Here is a 19,949-nt window from a genome sequence, read left to right as displayed (position 1 = left end):
AACCCTCAGCCCAAAATCCAACCCAAACTCAACCTGGGTTGGGAAAACTCAACCCGACCCAACCCGACCCGAATTTTTTTCGGGTTGAACCCGATACGAGTTGCACCCCTACTTGAAAGGGCAAGTTGAGAGGAGTGGCTAAAAAATAAAGAAAAAAAATCGATCATATTGTGGGTAGAGTTTTTTGGTTTTCATGCTTTTCATGCTTTTCTTACTCTCTCCTCGCTCACACAGGTTATAAAGAAGAGGATGGAACTTTTGAAGCCATTGACAAGATTAGAAAGGTGTGTCACACGTGACTAAAAGTACACGTGACTAAGGGTACTTTTGATATTTAATATAAGATCCAGAGGTTTTCTTGTCATTCCATACTTCAATTTTTTTTTAAAATAAAGTTAAAAAAAAGCATAGAAAAATGACACAGTTGGAAAGAGGGCTCCTCAAAACGACAAAGGCCGGAACTAATAAATCGTTTCATTTCCCACTATATGAAAAACCACTAATGACAAGGGTTGGGTTTTGTTGGATTTTTTTTGAAGTGGTTGTTTCTTTCTTTCTTCAAATCAGAGAGGAGTGTGGTTAACAAAATAGGGGGGGTAAAAGAGCCCCATGGTGAAGAGTACCCTTCTCTAAACTGGTAGAGAGAGAAGGTGGTAAGGGCTTTTAAGAGGGTTTTCTACTTGTTGGGTGTGGGAGTGGATGGTCTTATCGTTAACTATGGCGGCGCAAGATAGCAGAGGGAGGGTTCTGATGCTTTTTATTTCATTGATGATGGCCTTATCGTGCGCCTCCGGGATGCCCATTTCACGGCAACGGCTAGAGGTTCGGAAGCATCTTCAGCGGTTGAATAAACCAGCTCTGAAAAGTATAAAGGTTAATGTTTTTTCTTATTCTTTTTATTTCTTTTTTATGTTTGTTTTTGGGTTTTTATATTTTTGGGATTTAGAAGCATTTAGCTGGATTTTGTGTGTGTGTGTGTGTGTGTGTGTTTTTTTCTTCTTCTGTCAGATGGGTTTTCAGTGGTCTTGATAGATTTTGTGTTAAAAGCTTTCAGATTTGGATATTTCTGCCTTTCTTCGTAGAATTTCACTTTTTTGTTTGTGTTTTTACAGAAAAGAAATATTTTTTCTGTTTTCTCTTGTTGTGTTTCAAAATGAATCATTAAAAGATAATTTTTTCCTGCTTGTTCTTCTCTCTCCCTCCTGATTGAATGGGTTTTTGTTTTTCTTCATCTTTTCTGTTTTTTATGGGGTAAGTTCTGCTTTGATCAGTGGGGTTTTTTTTCCTCTCTCTCTCTCTCTCTCTCTCTCTCTGTGTGTGTGTTTTAGTATTTTTTTATAGTGAAAATGCTTCTCTTTTAATCTTTCTTTGTGGAAAAACAGAGCCCAGATGGAGATATAATAGATTGTGTTCATGTTTCTCATCAACCAGCTTTTGATCACCCATACCTCAAGAATCACACAATTCAGGTCTAATTCCGATCTGATTTTCCCCTTCTGGTTTGGTGGCTTTCCCCTTTCATGCTTTTGCTGGTGGGTGTTTTTTCTAAATTTTTCAACTTTATTTCTCTTTCCAGTTGAGGCCTACTTTTCATCCAGAAGGACTTTTTGGTGAGAGTAAGGTTGCTTCAAGCCCTAGCCAAAAAAACAGTACAATTACTCAGTTGTGGCATCTTAATGGAAGGTGCCCAGAAAATACCATACCCATCAGAAGAACAAAGAAAGATGATATTCTAAGAGCAAGCTCTGTCAAAAGATATGGAAAGAAGAAGCTAAGAAGCATCCCTCAACCTAGGTCTGCTGATCCTGATCTGATTAACGAAAGTGGTCATCAGGTAAAAAAAGGGAAATGATATCAGCACAACCATGTTTTAATAATTGCACAAACTCAGCTTGTTTTTTCTTTTCTAATTGGCTTGTGAGAGCTTTTTGGGAACTGTAATAATTTTTAAATAATAAAAGACAAGATGGGTTAGTGCAATTATTGAAACATGGTTATGCTGATATCAATATGATTTTTTCACAAAAAATTCTAAATAAAATGCTCTCTTTTGGTTGATTCCCTTTCCTTTCCTCCCTTTTTGTTATCTTTTCCTTGATGCGTGTTGGGTGTTTTTTTCCTTTTTTTTTTTGGAGTAGCATGCAATTGCTTATGTGGAAGGGGATAAGTACTATGGAGCAAAAGCAACCATAAATGTGTGGCAACCAAAAATTCAGCAGCCCAATGAGTTCAGCTTGTCTCAAATTTGGATTTTGGGAGGCTCTTTTGGCGAAGATCTCAACAGCATTGAAGCTGGTTGGCAGGTATTACTGTCAAATCCACATAAGAAAAAGTATAAGAAGAAAAACCATATTTTTCTCTTATTTCTCATTTGATCTTTTTTCCTCTTTCCAAACCTGAAAACAGGTCAGCCCAGATCTGTATGGAGATAGCAACACAAGGCTTTTCACATACTGGACTGTAAGTTGATATTTCTCTCTCCCCTTACCCACGCACCCATGTGTTGTTTTTTGTATTTTATTAGTAAGAAATAGTCTGCCAAATGTCACGGGTTCTTTGGATTTTCTTCTTTATAAAGTTACTTTAGTTCTTTTCTTTATGGTCTTAATCTTATTTTAAAAGATAGTGTCTGCAATGACATGGGTTTGAATGGATTTTATTATTTGTATATTCCATTCCATTTTCTTTACTTTCATTGTTTGTCCTATTGACATGATCTTCTCTTTTTTGTATGACAAATTATAGAGTGATGCTTATCAAGCCACAGGCTGCTATAATCTCCTCTGCTCGGGTTTCATTCAAATCAACAGTGAAATAGCAATGGGGGCCAGCATCTTCCCAATCTCTGGCTATCGTGGTTCCCAATATGATATCAGTATACTTGTTTGGAAGGTAAAAACACAAGAACCCAGATAAGAAAAATAAGAAAAGGACCTTGAAAAACTTAACAAGGCAGAGAATCTCTGACGTCTGTTCTGGTTTAATTTTTTTTCTGTTTATTTGACAGGACCCCAAAGAGGGGAATTGGTGGATGCAATTTGGGAATGACTATGTGTTGGGTTATTGGCCTTCCTTTCTCTTCTCTTACTTGGCTGATAGTGCTAGTATGATTGAGTGGGGAGGAGAGGTTGTGAACTCAGAACCTAATGGGGAGCACACATCTACTCAAATGGGCAGTGGCCATTTCCCTGAAGAAGGTTTTGGCAAATCAAGTTACTTTAGAAATATTCAAGTAGTTGATGGGTCCAACAATCTAAGGGCCCCCAAGGGGGTTGGTACTTTCACAGAGCAGTCCAACTGCTATGATGTGCAAAATGGTGATAATGGTAATTGGGGTAAATACTTTTACTATGGTGGCCCTGGAAAAAACCCTAATTGCCAATAGAAAACCCTAATCCCTCACTTTCCCCCCCTCTCTTGATGTATCATTCAATGTACCCTAAGGCTTATTTTTACTTCTTTTTATACACCCTTTATTCACTCTTAGAAAGTAGTATCACGTGTATGATCTCCTTTTACATTAGAAGTTTTGACATGTTTTTACTTACTCTCCACATAAGATTGGAGAGAGGTCAAGTTTCTTATGCCAAGAGAGACAGGCCTTATCTTCTATGTATTTGTTTGCATGCTCCCTTCTTGGAGTGATTTGTTCAGCTATTAATGTATGGATGAGATTTTGGTGTTGGGTATATCTTGTGGTACATGTGGTTCTGGATTTTACTCTTTGTTGTATGATTTGGAATCATGTGAATAAGCAAAACAGATTCTAAGCTATTTCTAACAGTGAGATTCCTTTCAAAAAAGAAAAAAAATCTACATAACAGTGGGAAAGGGTAATACCTTTTTACAAGTAGATCTTGATTTGGACTGTGAGGGTGATAAGGACCAATATGTGAATGAAATAGATGCTACGGTAGATGTGCGTGTGAGTAGGTGAGACATGACTTTGAATCGTCCACCTCTTTCTCAATTGCACCACTTCCACCCACCCACCTTTCTTAGAGCATTAAGTTGCTCATTTCCATTACTTTAGATCTGGTAGATTCGTCTCATTGTTTACCAGAGTTTGAAGGAAGACTTGAATAACATGTAGTCGTGGAATTATGATCATACTCATTTTGTTGCATTTGCTCATCCAAGCTTCCACACTAAAGAAAAGAATAAAGTAAAGTTGTGGTTAGATAAGTCAAGGCAACATTGGAGACCATGTATAGAGTAAAAAATGTAGGCCATGGTTGGCAGCCATGGAAGGTTTTTCCATGGATTATTTGTTTATCAAGTGGTAAATGGACAAGGAGGGTGGGAGAGGGAGAGAATCCAAGAGGGCATGAGCAAAGGATAACCCAGTTTAAAACGAAAAAAAAGAAGTGTTTCATAGGTTCAACGTTTAATACTCCGTTTAAAAATTTTATAGCAAAAAAAAAAACTATTTACTAAACTTGATTATTGGCTAACTTTCCAAGTTTAACCAGCTATATTTTGTAAATGAAAAAAATTTAAGCATATTAAACGAGTTTTTTCATGTTTCCATTTATTTGACCGTTTCTTAACTATGTCGTTTTCTAACCAATACCGTATTAAACCTGAATTTTTTCCATCCTTTTTTCTTTGCCTAATCATGTTTTTGCTAACTGTGGACATGACTGAGGAGATGGTCAGAAGTAGCTGAAAAACAGAGAAAAAAAACTTCACTCAGAATAGAGTTCTTGTTTTCCTTATTTTCAGTCACTTTGCACCATCTCCTCAGTACTCACCTTTCTCTCCATATACCATGTTCGCTACTCTTTCAACACTTGGTAAAGCTATTATTCCATGAAAATAATTTCATTGTTGCCAGACATGGGCGCAATGAGTGGCAACAATGAAATATAAATCAATGTAAAGATAGATTAAGATGATGACTGTAAATATGGAGAGCAGTTTGAGGGTCTCCATTTCCACTAGTTGGGTTGATAGGACTTATGACCATACAAGGAGGGTGTTAGGTTGTTGGTCCTGGGACAACTTTATGTGAAAGGCTGCTATTTTCCTTTTTCCTTTGTATGGATTGGAAAAGAATGACCTTTCCCCAAACATTAAAACACATTTTGGTCATTGCTGATGAAGAAAGGCAGGTACCAGAAATGCAATGGGTTTAATGGGCCCTAATGGTCCTGATAATGACATAGAACACTCTTTCTCAAGAGGCCATAGTGGTCCTTACCATTGTTGTCTGGTTCGCTGAATGCCATTTTTTTTAGGTAAGTTGGGGTTTGGCGGGACCCCTACCGGTTTATTAAATGAAAAGAAAGAAAACCATGATCCCTATCCTTGAAACACGCTAGATAGGAAAAACAAACGACTCAAATGATCCAAAATTACTAGTGCGAAACGAACCAATATGAGGGTATGAAATTGTGTCTCTCACAAGCCAAATAGATTCAAAATCAGTAAAACTAAGTCGGATCCTACCTTTGTCACACTCAAAATTGTTCATTTGATGGCCCTTGCTTTGGATCTCTTAAGAGAATTATTGAATGTGAACCGTTTCTTATTTACAATTTTGACCTTCCATGTTATTATTGAATATTAGGAGGTCCATTGGAGATCCAATAAGGCTAATTTAGGATCAATCAAAGGTGGGACCCCACTATGCTGTAGTGAGGGCGGCACATTGCATTACAATGGATCACACCGTACTGAAGCAGAAGACAAAGTAAGGATTGATCGATCATCTAGTAAAGGATCAGACACGGCCAACGTGGGTGTACGTCACCACATCTACATTAATTAGGGGCGAAATTGCCAGTCCAATTCGTGCTCATGAACTGTGAGATGGGCCTGCAATGATTTGCAAATATCATCATCTAGCTGATGTTCTATCAAATACATAATTTAGAAAGAAAAGAGACAATGGTCCATAGTTAAAATGTAGGGCTCGATAATTTGTATCTACGAATGTAAAATATTTACAGTGACGATGCATTGATTATGAACTTTTATGGCCTAATTCAAAGAAAATGTTTGGGGTTTTGAACTAAAAGGGAATCATATGAAGACAAGTGTTACAAAAATGTGTGGGATGGGCTTGAGTTAAGGCGATGTCCTAAGAAACGGTTATTGGAACTAGTCCATGCAAAGGCCCAGTCCGTAATTGCTGCGTTGGCGAGCTGTGGGCCACAAGAACAGGCCCATTTACGCATAAATTCAATGCTGCTTAGAGGGAATGATACTCTGGGAAGCCTAGAAAAGCCCAATGTGGGCCTGTACATTGAATTAGACATTCAATTAGTTTAGAAATGTTATGTGATAGAAGGGGTTGAGATGTTCAAAAGAATTCACTTTAAACTCGCCCTCAGATGGAAGATCTGGATCATTCTACATCAAGTGGATGGCCCAAAGTCAAAGCTTCTTTCTCATGGGCTTCACATAGTAGCATTCCTCTTACTAAGTCTATCCATAAATGGTATATTCACCTCCATTTCTTCCGGGACCACCCCTTGTGATGTAAAAAGAGTAGTCATAACAAGGGGAAAAAGGAGGCGAATATATCACTTCCAAGATATCAAGGAATTGTCGATACGTAAGATCTGCGTCCATTTCTTCCGGGGCCACCACTTGCAATGTAAAAAAGAGTAGTCATTTTTATTTTTTATTTTTGAAATGGTAGAAATTTTATTAAAGAAGAACGGAAAAGCCACAGCGACTGAGCTGGTCAAAATAGTGAAGGCCCCGATACATGATGAAAAAAGCAATTCACGGAGGTAAGAAATCAAAAGTTTCTAACCGCTCCCTAACAATGGTAGCTCTAGCGAGCATGTCCGCCTCTGAATTTTCACTTCTTCTAGCATGCCTAATAAAGGAAATGGAGTTGCCGGCTACCTTATTATGAATCTCATCCATCCGATGATCGAATCTCCAAGGATGAGAAGAAGAAACTCGAAGCTATCTAATGACATTGAGAGAATCTCTTTTATAAAATGATCAAAGAACATGGGTTCAATGAGGCAGATATCCTTACGGAGAACCGCTCTAACAAGTGGGGTAGTCTGGGGAAGAAAAGGAGGCGAATATTTCCCTTCCTAAAATTTATCGGGGGTCAAAGATGGACCCCCTCGTAAGGAACCAGTAACATTGAATCTTTTATTTTTCAGTCTTATATGAGGTAGCTTAGTCTTATGCTAGAAAAAATCAGATCAAAACCAAATGGGAGATGATATTTTCACAAACCACCCCCCCCCCCCCCCCCCCCCCACCACTCCTGCAGTACGGATGCGCCCCTTATAACGTGATTTGACGTGGGCAACTTTAACGCTTTTCAAATCACGTTAATAAGGGGGCGCATGCGTACTGCAGCGGGGGGTGAAAATATCATTACCCAAGCCAAATATAGAGCTCTTCTTATTACTTATTAGCTACCTAAGAAACCCTAGCCTCCTTTTCTTTTTGGTGCAGAGCGAATTTGCAAAGAAGTTCGTCTCTCCAACCGAAACATGGGTAAGATTCGATCATTCTCCATAGCTTTTTACTGAAAAACTCATGGGTTATTTATATTCTTTGTGCTTTTATTTAATATGACGATTCTTTTTAAGTTTCTCTATCTTCTTTCTTACTTTTTCTTTTTTGTTTACAGGGAAGGTTCATGGCTCTCTTGCTAGGGCTGGGAAGGTTCGTGGGCAGACTCCAAAGGTGGCAAAGCAGGATAAGAAGAAGAAACCCAGAGGCAGGGCCCACAAGAGGATGCAATATAACAGGCGCTTCGTTACTGCTGGTATCTCATTCTTTCTCATATTCTTTTCTTTTCTGGTTATTTAGTTTTAAAATTTTGTGGGTGATTAAGATAACCAATTTTCCTTTCTTGTTTTTTCAGTTGTTGGATTTGGAAAGAAAAGAGGACCAAATTCATCAGAGAAGTAGAATGGGTACTGGCGATGTTTGACGTTCGTAGGTTCTTATCTTTTTTGAGTTATTGCATTGGCTTATGCCTTTAATGATGACGAGTTAAATGGATAACACTATTTTTATGATTTGTAATGAATTTCTTTGAACCATGTGATGAGTTTATGTATGTTTATAGATAGATATTGGTAGTTATAACCCTTGATCTGAAGAGAAGGCTCTTTTTGGTTCCTTCTTGTGCTTAATCTTCATGTTTACTGGTTTTACTGTTCTCTGTTTTGGTCTGCATTTATGCAGTTGTTTCTCGTGTAAAATGGTATGAATTTAGGGGTTTAATTTAGTGCTGATGGTGTGTAATTTTATTTATAAGGATTTTCTTATTATTAAGTTTTGCAAATAGCTAAATCTGAACTTGTACTCTATCCTGATATTATAAGTTTGTTCTTTTGATGCTGAAATGGATGCCGATGTTTTGAGACTTAGTGACATGGGCATGCCTCCGATAAATAGATATGCCCATCAATATAGGTCTATTCGATGCACTTCAATGGATGTGCGTTACACATATCAGAACTCAGAAACTATGAGCGGAGGAATGAAAAACAATTATTGAATAGTAACTCAGACCCATCTTGGGATTCACTTGTTTCAGTCATCTCTACTCATGTGATTCATTGATGATTTGGGAAGGGCTTGGTTGTTTCGTTCTTGCGTTGTTTAGTATTCAATTTGTTTTAATATCTTTGCTTCTTTCTATGTCAGTCTAATGACTGCTCTATTTAAATTGTCCCACCATTCTGATTGATTTGCGTTTGTTCTAAATTTTCTTTCTTCAATGAGAGAAAAGATTCAATCTTCATCTCTGTGGTGGTTCTGAATAAGAAGAACCATCTTTAAGATAGTCTCCACAACAAGAAGGAATAATAATAGGAAAGTCCACCTTAAAATCATCTCTTTCCTTCTAAGAAGAGCTGCAGCCGTAATTTTTTCTAAGCATTCCTAATTCTGTTCTTCCGTATGATGTTTTCGATAAAATCGCTCACGTTTTACCTCCGACAAAGGACCTAAGACCGTGGCTTGAAATATCAGATCTTCGGTATTTATCGGCATCGTTGTAGAATTCCGCCGAAACCAGATTTCATACGAAGAGCATAGTAATCAGGGCGGTGACTAGAATTTCATATTCATGTCCTAATCCAACAGGGATATTGACAACAATGTCAGATTCTGTACTGTGATTACCAGTAAATGCAAGGCTATCAACTATAGATTTGGCATGTTGCAGGTATTCACTCATAGATTGAGTGCCTCTGTGAAGTGTGTTGAGTTGCAGACGAAGGTGCATGATCCATTTTTTAGCAGAATATCCGTAGAGCTTTTCCAACGTGTGCTAGACGACCAGTGAGGATGAGCGGTCGACATGAGAGAGAGAGAGAGAGAGAGAGAGAGAGAGAGAGAGAGAGAGAGAGAGAGAGAGAGAGAGAGAGAGAGAGAGAGAGAGAGAGAGAGAGAGAGAGAGAGAGAGAGAGAGATGATCCAGCTGAGAATTAATTGAACAGGAGAATCTATATCATGAGAGGAGAACAACAACATTGATGCGTAGGGAAATCTCCGATGACATATCCAAGAAGATTGTGAGCCCAGAGGATTGGAAGAAATTCATATTTCTGTAGCAAGTAATTGCTGCGATCGAATAGGAGAGAAATCACGTGATGAAGATGGCTGAGGGGTGGGAGGACATTTGTGATGTGCAGAGTGGGGATGAGTAAAGGGGTAGGCCAATGTGAGAGGAGAGGAGGAACTTGAGTCGGAGGTAGGGTGAGCCATGGGAAGGGAGTAGAGGAGGGTGGAGAATAAGAAAGAGAGAGAAGAGGAAAGAACAAAAGAAAAGGGGATGAAGGATAGGGTAGAAAGTTAACTGGCATTGTGCTCAGATACCATGTGAAGTTAGCAACTTGAATAACATTGTTTTCTCAAGGTATACAAAATAACGCATATGAGAGATTCCCACATTTAGGAGCAGAATAGGGAGATGGGTTGTGTCAATCTAATCCTTTGCATGATTGATTGTATCCGTCTACTTAATAGGAACTTACCATTGCAATTGAGTTGATGAATGGCAACAAAAAAAAGGGTGGAGGCAACAAGCCGAAGCCAAATGGCTGAAGGGAGAAAAAAATACAACATAATTTTTGATGAATCGTCCATTTATGATCTTCTTCAAGAGACCCTCTCTTCATATGCTCGCAAACATTAAGGGGCCGTTTGGATATGTGGGTTTTAGAATCCTGGATTTCCTCAAAACCTTGGATGGAAGATGAGAGAAGGAGACCGTTTGTCGTTTTTAGATTTCACGTCCTTTCTGTCAAGCCAGAGAGCAGGAGATCGTCCCGTTTCCAGGTTTTAGAAATCTCGGGGTGGGGGAGAGATTTCTAAAACCTAGATTTCTTACTTAAAATCCAAGAAACACTGTCCGGACAGCATAGAGCAGCAGCTTGATCATGAACCCTCTTTTACACTGTTTTCAAGCTAAAACTTGGATTCTAAAATCCGCGTATCCAAACGGCCCCTAACCGACTCCACCTCTTTTCTGTCAAGATCAGCTATCCTTGACAAAACTTAGCCTTCCCCGGCCTAGCCAACTCAGAATTGCCTATGGCCAACATCTTCAGTATAGTCTTCACAAAACACAACTTCGGTGTCACACACATCAACATGTCCCCTAGTACAAGCTTCCTGCCACCAACTCCTCACTTAAATCAGCCAAGTCTAGATCCTTTAGCCGTTCCGACTCAAAATTGAAAGGAGTGGGCTCCCAAGGCTGTATCATAGGATTTAACATGCTAGGACAGTGATCCGATGTAGGCTTTGGCAATGCCAACTGAAGAGCACTGGTGAACTCACTACACCTATCACATAAGAATCGATCCAATGTATAGATGAAGCCCCTTGATGATTAGAATACATACTAGGAGTGATTATCGTCTTCAATTACACCCATGCATGAACCAAGTCACATTGAAATCTTCTCCTATACATCAGGGATGCTATTATGTGATACGAAAATGACCCTTGGATGTTGGGCGAGGACATGACCCTTACGCAAGAGATGGTTATAATGTTCTAGGTTTTTGCAATTGACGAAAGCTGGAGTGGACAAACGTGTTTAGGAGATCCAAACCACTTTTGTTGTGTCGCACTTGGCTGTTGGGAGGAGTTAGAAGCATTAATGTGTCATAAGTTTATTTGATCTAGCGATGAGGGACACCCTGTCCTCATCACCTCTCTGTATGAATTTTCTTAATCAATAAAGTTATCTATTTAAAAAAAAGAAAGAAGAAGATATTATAGGTTTTCGTCTAGTTCCTAGTGGTGTGCTTTCAGGGGGCATGGAAATCTGTATAAGCATCTTGTGAAATGCTTTGAAGGGATTAGGTTCAGAGATATTAGAATTCGCCAGGGTATTAGTAGGGGTGGTTATTAGAATCCGGTAGTTTGGTTCAGAGGTATCCATAGTATTTTATTGGCATGATGGAAATTGGTCCAAAAATGTAGCCTTACAATTATTGAATTGGGAATTACAACTTGGACTGATGAAACTTGAATGTATTACTCATTTCTCACCTTTGTGTCCTATTCCTTTTACGCACTAACTGGATCAGAACCAGATATTTTTACATCTCTCAAGTCAATTATCAATCACGGAGTGGACTCCCTTTTACCATGGCGAAGTTTTTGTCCTACTCCACGTTTTACCCTTCCAAGTCAATCAAAAACCCCTTTGACCCACCCAATTTAATGAAGAGTTCACTGCATCAATCACTATCTTGCCCGAGTCGCTTGGCTGAGTTTTTGTCTGAGTCCCAGTTGTAAAAACATCTTCCAACTTGTTAGTCTTAGGTTTTCCCAGCTTATATACTCTCTTATTACCTGCCTGAAAGTGTTGAGGGCATTCTACTATTGGGGTTCATCCAGAAGGAATCCCATGCCTATTAGGTTATTTGCTTGGCTCTGCAAGTGCTTGTCGCTGTTTGTATCATCTCATTCATTGTTGTGAGCGGCCCTGCCCTCAAATTTATTGTCACATCCATGAAAGTTTTGGGGATGGGTGACATTCTTTTCGTTTCTTATTTGCACCTCTCCTTCAATTCCTTCATGTTCAAAGACCCATCTCCTGACAGTTGTCTTTCCTAAAATCATGCTTGCTGGTACTGGGAGTATGAAATGAAACTACCGAAGTACCGATTATTTCTCGGTAACTATCATTTCTCACAATTGTGGAACTTCCACTGTTCTGGGATTATCATTATATTATACATTTTGTATATGCTCCAATGACCAGAAGGTTTTCTTATGAATATAATCAACCTCTACGCCATCTTTGTGTTCAGAGATATTAGAATTTGCCTGCTGGGTTCAATTTATGTAAATGTGATGTATTGCTATGCAAATTTTGCAGGGTTAGATAGTCTACTCCATCTGTTTTGTAGGTTCTCTGTAATGGGAACCCCACTGCTTCCTTCAACCAGTCTCCATTCAGTCTAATTGGGGTTGCTCTCCATGCAGATAGCAAGCAGGGATTTACTTTATGCAAGGACTTCTATCCCTGTGAGCAGCCCCATTGGAGACGCGCTGCTCCTCTCTTATTTCCCCTTCGAATGATCCTTACCCTATGGTTAGTTACCTTATTAATGGGTGGTCATTAAGAGAAGGATTTCACGTGGTCTTGATACCATATCTAATGTACATTCCCATCCCATGCATGAAGTAAGAGGACTACAAACATAAACTGTTTAGCAGCTAAAAATGATTTGAACGAGGATATAAATGGGTCGAAAACTTAGATCAAATATCAAGGGTGGGGCAATTAGGATTCCTATAATGTGCTCCTTGAGCCGTATAAGATCCAAGGTAGGGTTCCCAAGAAGAGATTGGTCCTAGATCGATTAAAGGTGGGTATTATCAATGCAATAGAACATTCCACACCTACGACTTTAAACTGTTGTTTACGAGCTCGATTCCTACCTTTGAACGGTGGTCTATGATTCCCCTCATAAAATTTCTGAACCATTTTCCTTGTTTATTTTTTATGGGAGCTGATATTCACGCCCCTTTTAATTCTGCGGACACCCCAATTTGAAATCTTTTCACCGGTTAAAAAAAGTACCCAGTTACACATAGTAAATCTTTTTTAAATGACCAAAATACCCATAAAAGCATCTAAATCGCCGACTCTATTTTTTATCTTTCCCACACGTCTCACCCAAATCCAGAGTCTAAGCTGGGCGGGAAATGGCTGCCTGATTACATGCCATGGCCCTGCTGGAATGGGAAAAGAGATAGGAGTTGTTCTCTTTTTCTCCGATTACGAGTGCATGACGTGTTTCAGCTACTAAAGAAAAAAGTCGGCCTTTTTACTTTCTATTTTCCTAAGAAAACCTAAAATCACACAATCGGATTGGTAAGTGCAGAAAACTCAGGGTTTGTTTGGCAATGTTTCAAGTTAAAAAATTGGGCTCTAAATTCTTCCAATCTATTTATATTTTATCTCTCGGAAGAAATTATATGAAGTAGTGCCATTATTATGGCGTGAAATTTTAATGTTGTTGGATTTTCATAAGTAGATCTTGATTTGTAATGGAATTTTTGATAAGAATAAATAATTGCATCTTCTGTAAATACGATCTTGATTTGCTTATGCTCTCATAGGTCGATCCTTCATATCGAGAGCTTCTTGATATCGGGATACATTTTCAGCAAATTTTTGGAACTTACCTCTCGACATTAAGAATTGGGTAGCTTTATTGTGTTTTATTTACATTGTTGTTCAGAGAATGCTTTAAACACTGTTGTTTCTGTAGAGGGCTAAGATGAGATGCTTATTTAGTTTTGTGTTGTATGGCAGAGCTTGAAGGAGCTATTACAGGATTTGTGTTTCTACACTACTAGGAATAAAGCCCAGAAATACCTTCTAAGTTGGACCTACTACGAGGCATACTTGTCTTCTCTTTTCTTTTCTTTTTAATTGGCTGTAGATATCTCTGGTACCCTAAAATAAGATAAAGCTACTTTTGTCATTTTTCATGAGGCATGGGTATTTTGGTCATGATAATGAAACAAGGATATTCTGATTAATTTTCTATGAGATAGATTCCGAATGAGACAATATTCTTTTTACGAGGTAAGGGTAGTTTGGTTATTTTTCAGGAGATTAGGGGGTACTTTGGCAATTTTCTATATGAGATACCGAGTATTTTAGTAATTTTTCATGAGATAGTTATATTTTTGTCATTTTTCATTAGATACAAATATTCTATCATTTTCGATGAGATTATTTTTCCCATGAGACAGGAATATTTTGGTAATTTTCTATAATAATTGGGTTGTTTTGGTAATTTCTCATAAAAATTAAAAACTCAGATTTTATGTTGATAATATAAAAGGGAAATGTTATCAGCACTACTGAATTTTGATGAGGGCAATCCTCCGATCTGAATGTTAGAAGGTTGATCCTAACAATCTATAGATCGGACGGTTAGGATCAACCTATGGAAATGATTTTTGGGTGTAAAAGTTTTACGTCGATAGATTTTTACAGTGATAAAATTTTGCTTAAAATCTCATCTTTTTAAAAGTAGATAGACTTTTATGCTAATAGCAAGTTTTGTTCTTAGTTCTTAGGACCATAGTTTTTTACACCAATGGCCTTCTTAACTAATCATATGTTTTTTCCAACAATACGTTCTGTCAGAGTATGTAAACAAGTAACCAACCTTTGATCATTTCCATATTAGATAATAAAACAGGTTCCCCTGGTTGATTGCGTGCATCCATTGGGATTAGTCCCGCCCTGAAATGAGGTGGGGATACCCAATGTCATCCCCCAGCATAACTTGAAGTGTCCCTTTCGATTCCTCAAAAAGAGGTAGCTGGTTTTTTTTTGCAGGCACACTCCTCAGTTTAGCATTCCTCTTTAATAGGGGTGGCAACGGGGCGGATCGGGGCCGGATGTTGGGGTCCCCTTCCCCTTCCCCTCTGCGGGGAATTTTCCCCCTCCCCTTCCCCTTCCCCTCTGCGGGGATGGTGGGGAATCCCCCTCCCCTCCCCGCGGGGAATCTCTAATCCCCTTCCCCTTCCCCTTCCCCTCCCTGCATCCTTCGGGGACAAAATTCCTGCCCCGCCCCCTCTTTGGAACCCAATCAAACCAGCAAACAGAGCTTCTTTCTTCTACGTCCATTACAGACAATATTGTGATGAATGCTATGATTCTATTCATGTGATCAACAAACAGATGGACAAAATCAGAAATGCATGAATGAGACAACAAACATAAATAACAACAGGACCTCATCTTTCAGCAATTTTCTGCATAAATTATGGAATGATAAATAGGAAATGAGCACCAGGATTACCTTCATTAACAGGCAGTCAATGTGCAAAAAGTAACTATTTCAGTAGTCACAATGAACTTTAAAAGTCCATAAGTAGGCGCTCACACACGCAAAATAATGTTCATTAGTTCATTCTGTATAGCATGTTAACCCCCAGATGAGCATGAGAAATGAGAATGGAGAAGAGAACAAAATCAACAAATGACTTATTTCTTTAACTACAATTCAGTCTAGTGCTGACATGAAACAAATTTCTAGTAGCTAAATTTTTCTTGTTGAAAATTAAAACCTGCAATCCAACCCTAAAATTTTGTTGGCACTACGATTTTTTGATAATTGCATACACTCAGCGTCTCAGGCTCTCAGCTTGTCTTTATTATTTCAACATCTGTGAAAAGGTTATTATAGTTCCCAAAATGCTCTCAGAAGCTAATTAAAAGGAAAAGACAAGCTAAGTTTATGTTTGGGGGAATCTTGTAGCCGATCCACAGAGTTTCTAGTAGTTTTCCTTAAAAAAAACACTTAAAAATTTACAAAAAAATGGCATTAATTAGCGGGGCGTAGCGGGGCGGGGCGGGGCGGGGACAACTCCATCCCTTTCCCCTTCCCCTCCCCGCACCGGGGAATTTTTATAATCCCCTTCCCCTTCCCCTTTCAAATCGGGGAATCCCCTCCCCAAACGGGGCGGGGCGGGGTGGATCCCCGCTTTTTCGGGTGAAATTGCCAGCCCTGCTCTTTAATCTAAACATCCAATAACATGGAAATGGTGTTGCCCATATAGAAGACGAAAAGCCACTTGCACAGTGGGAGATTTTATATGGTACGTGGCTATATAGTTCAGTATTTTTTCGAAAAGTATTGTACAACACACTTCATAGGAGATGATCCGAACTGTTCATTTTTCCATAGGAGATGATCCAAACTGTTCATTTGTTGGGCCACAACGTATATAAGTAGAGGGAAAAATCATTTCCAAAGGATGACCCTATCAGAGGGCTAGAATCATGCTATGGAAATGATATTTACCTCTCTATCTATTAAGTTGTGGTCAACCAGATGAACGGTTTGGATTATCCTATCAAGTAAGCTGTACAATACTTTTTGAAAGATACTGGATCAGGCCACACACCAAATAAATTCTCTAAATATACAATGGTTCGCATTTAACCATTGGTCTAAAAGCAAGGTCTATGAAATGAACGATTCGGATCAATCAAACGTGGGATCCACTAATCTGTGGTTGGGGGTGGGGGCGGCTCATTGTAACACAGTGAGGTCGGGCTCTATTGAAGCATTCCTTTGCATCTATTTGAGCAATGGGACTGGGAGTATGAAATGACAGGGGTCAAACACCAAACCCTCATAAAACAGGTATAAACAGGGGAATGGTATATTCACTCCCGCCTTGTTTACTCGAGACAGCCCTTCTAGTGCAAAAGAGTGGTCATAACTCACATGGGACGAATATATGACTTCACATAAAAAACCTTTCAAAGGGGGAATTGATATACATATGAGAAACGGTTTCTACACACAAGTGTAGATAAGTTATCTACACACTAGCTTAAAATGCAGTGGAAGGCATATTGTTTGGGTGATCCAAACCATTCATTTGATTGTCCCTCACATAGATAGGGTGTCTCTATAGGATCATCCTAACCCTACAATTTGTGGAGGTAAGATGGACATGTGTAAACCTTCACAAATCTGTCCATTTTTTGCCTCCACGGTTCCAAGGGTTAGGATGATCCTATGAAGCTGATTTTTTGGGCACAACCTATCTATGTGAGAGCCTATCAAATGAATGCTTTGGATCACTCAAACAATGTAGGCCCCATTGCATTTTAAGCTAGTGTGTAGATAACTTATCTACACCTGTGTGTAGAAACCGTTTTCTCATATATATATATATATATATATATATATATATATATATATATATATATATAGAGAGAACGGTTCCTACACATATGTGTAGAGAGTTCTCTACACACTAGCTTAAAATACAGTGGGGGCCCACATTGTTTGGGTGATCCAAGCCATCCATTTTAAAGGCCCTCACATAGATAGGGTGTCTACAAAAAATCAGATCCATAGGATCATCCCAACCCTATGATTTGTGGAGGTAAAATGGATGTCTTTAAACCTTTACAGATTAGTCCATTTTTTGCCTCCACAGTTCGAATGGTTAGGATGATCCTATGGATCTGATTTTTTGTGGACACCCTATCTATGTGAGGGCCTTAAAAATGAATGGTTTGGATTACCCAAATAATGTGGCCCCCACTGTATTTTAAGCTAGTGTGTAGATAAGTTATCTACACATATGTGTAGGAACCGTTTTCTCATATATATATATATATATATATATATATAGAGAGAGAGAGAGAGAGAGAGAGAGAGAGGAATATGTTCGTGCGCTCAAGCTCTAATAAGGAATGGTGCGCTTGAGTGCACCATTCACATGGGTCCCACAATTTCTGTGAGGATCCAAACCATTCATTTGCAAGGGCCTATCATAGATAGGGTGTGTACCAAAAATCAGCTCCATTGAATCATCCTAACCCCTCCAAAAGTGGAGGGCAAAAATGGGCAGATTTGTGGTCTGTCCATTTTGACCTCCACAAATGGATGGGTTAGGATGATCATATGGAGCTGATTTTTTGTACACACCCTATCTATGTAAGGCCCTTTCTAGTGAATGCTTTGGATCATCCTAACAATGTGGGCCTCAATGGTTTTTGAGCTCAAGCTCACGAATATGTTCCAACGCTCAAGCTCACAATCCTTTTCCTCATATATATATATATATATATATATATATATATATATATATATATATATATATATATATATATATATATATATATATATTTGCCTCCACAGTTCGAATGGTTAGGATGATCCTATGGATCTGATTTTTTGTGGACATATATATAGAGAAAACGGTTCCTACACACATGTGTAGATAAGTTATCTACACACTAGCTTAAAATACAATGGGGGCCACATTATTCGGGTGATCCAAACCATTCATTTTTAAGGCCCTCTCATAGATAGAGTGTCCACAAAAAATCAGATCCATAGGATCATCCTAACCATTCAAACTTTGGAGGCAAAAAATGAACTAATTTGTGAAGGTTTAAAGATCCATTTTACCTCCACAAATCGTAGGGTTGGGATGATCTTATGGATCTGATTTTTTGTAGACACCCTATCTATATGAGGGCCTTTAAAATGGATGGCTTGGATCACCCAAACAATGTGGGCCCCCACTGTATTTTAAGCTAGTGTGTAGAGAACTCTCTACACACACACACACACACACACACACACACACACACACACATATATATATATATATATATATATATATATATATATATATATGAGGAAAGTGAAGCTACACCGCCGGCTTAAAATACAATGGGCCCACATTGTTTTGGTGATCCAAAGAATTCATTTGATTGGCCCTCACATAGATAGGGTGTCCACCAAAAATCAGCTCCATAGGATCATCCCAACCCTACGATTTGTGGAGGCAAAAATGAACGTGTAAAAACCTTCACAAATTTGTCCATTTTTGCCTCCACAATTTGAAGGGTTGGGATGATCCTATGGAGCTGATTTTTGGTGGACACCCTATCTATGTGAGGGCCAATCAAATGAACGATTTGGATCACCAACACAATGTGGGCCCATTGTATTTTAAGCCGGCGGTGTAGCTAAGTTAGCTACACCGGCGGTGTAGCTTCACTTTCCTCTATATGAAAGTGTCTCTAGTCTCTCCCCTAGATAAGCTTATCTACTCCTCCCTTTAAAAAAACACAGTGGGCCCACGCTGTTTGGATGATCCAAAGCATTCATTTGATAGGTCCTAACATAGATAGGGTGTGCCCAAAAAATCAGCACCAAAGGGTCATCCTAGAACTTCATTTTGTTGGGCACACCGTGTCATATATATATATATATATATATATATATATATATATATATATATGAGGAAAAGGATCGTACGCTCGACCGTACCTAAAGTTAGGTACGGTAGAGTACCAAATCACATGGGTCCCCCATTTTTGGTGGGCATCTAAACCATTCATTTGCAAGGCCCCATCATAGATAAGGTGCATACCAAAAATCAGCTCCATAGGATCATCCTAACCCATTCATTTGTGGAGGCCAAAATGGACAGACAGTGTTTGTCCACAAATCTGCCCATTTTGGCCTCCAGTTTTGGAGGGGTTAGGATGATTCAATGGTGCTGATTTTTGGTATGCACCCTATCTATGATGGGGCCTTGCAAATGAATGGTTTAGATGCCCACCAAAAATGGGGGACCCATGTGATTTGGCACTCTACCGTACCTAACTTTAGGTACGGTCGAGCGTACAATCCTTTTCCTCTATATATATATATATATATATATATATATATATATATATATATATAGAGAGAGAGAGAGAGAGAGAGAGAGAGAGAGAGAAAACGGTTCCTACACATATGTGTAGATAAGTTATCTATACACTAGCTTAAAATATAGTGGGGCCACATTATTTGGGTGATCCAAACCATTCATTTTTAAGGCCCTCACATAGATAGGGTGTCCACAAAAAATCAGATCCATAGGATCATCCTAACCATTCGAACTGTGGAGGCAAAAAATGGACTAATTTGTGAAGG

The 19,949-nt window shown here is 38.8% G+C and overlaps 2 protein-coding genes across 3 annotated transcripts; both read left to right on the top strand.

Annotated features, from left to right (window-relative positions):
• The first annotated feature begins 488 nt into the window (after positions 1-488).
• On the top strand, positions 489-3,689 carry LOC143848452 (protein neprosin-like). The gene is made up of 7 exons (XM_077357406.1): positions 489-873; positions 1,383-1,469; positions 1,577-1,834; positions 2,139-2,303; positions 2,407-2,460; positions 2,746-2,892; positions 3,008-3,689. Exons 1-7 carry the CDS (start codon positions 700-702, stop codon positions 3,383-3,385), a joined length of 1,263 nt encoding a protein of 420 aa, XP_077213521.1. The 5' UTR covers positions 489-699; the 3' UTR covers positions 3,386-3,689.
• Positions 3,690-7,308: 3,619 nt separating this feature from the next.
• On the top strand, positions 7,309-13,901 carry LOC143848437 (small ribosomal subunit protein eS30z/eS30y/eS30x). 2 transcript variants are annotated; one of them, XM_077357393.1, is made up of 4 exons: positions 7,309-7,476; positions 7,613-7,750; positions 7,850-7,923; positions 13,784-13,901. In XM_077357393.1, exons 1-3 carry the CDS (start codon positions 7,473-7,475, stop codon positions 7,894-7,896), a joined length of 189 nt encoding a protein of 62 aa, XP_077213508.1. In that variant the 5' UTR covers positions 7,309-7,472; the 3' UTR covers positions 7,897-7,923; positions 13,784-13,901. The 2 variants fall into 2 exon arrangements, with proteins under 2 accessions (XP_077213508.1, XP_077213500.1); XM_077357385.1 differs by lacking the exon at positions 13,784-13,901 and having other exon boundaries at positions 7,319-7,476; positions 7,850-8,109.
• Positions 13,902-19,949: the final 6,048 nt, after the last annotated feature.

The sequence above is a fragment of the Tasmannia lanceolata genome, unplaced genomic scaffold, assembly GCF_043159265.1.
Source record: "Tasmannia lanceolata isolate RefF3 unplaced genomic scaffold, GAP_Taslan_0.1 ptg000003l, whole genome shotgun sequence".
NCBI classification, from domain to species: domain Eukaryota; kingdom Viridiplantae; phylum Streptophyta; class Magnoliopsida; order Canellales; family Winteraceae; genus Tasmannia; species Tasmannia lanceolata.
This window is presented reverse-complemented; position numbering and strand designations above follow the sequence as displayed.

What these genes read in the sequence shown, in the direction of transcription:
- LOC143848452 (XM_077357406.1), top strand. Translation starts at nt 700, where the DNA reads ATGGTCTTATCGTTAACTATGGCGGCGCAAGATAGCAGAGGGAGGGTT. An exon ending in GCATTGAAGCTGGTTGGCAG is followed by an intron (nt 2,304 to 2,406) that starts GTATTACTGTCA and finishes ACCTGAAAACAG; the next exon opens with GTCAGCCCAGATCTGTATGG. An exon ending in GGCTTTTCACATACTGGACT is followed by an intron (nt 2,461 to 2,745) that starts GTAAGTTGATAT and finishes GACAAATTATAG; the next exon opens with AGTGATGCTTATCAAGCCAC.
- LOC143848437 (XM_077357393.1), top strand. An exon ending in CAGGCGCTTCGTTACTGCTG is followed by an intron (nt 7,751 to 7,849) that starts GTATCTCATTCT and finishes TTGTTTTTTCAG; the next exon opens with TTGTTGGATTTGGAAAGAAA.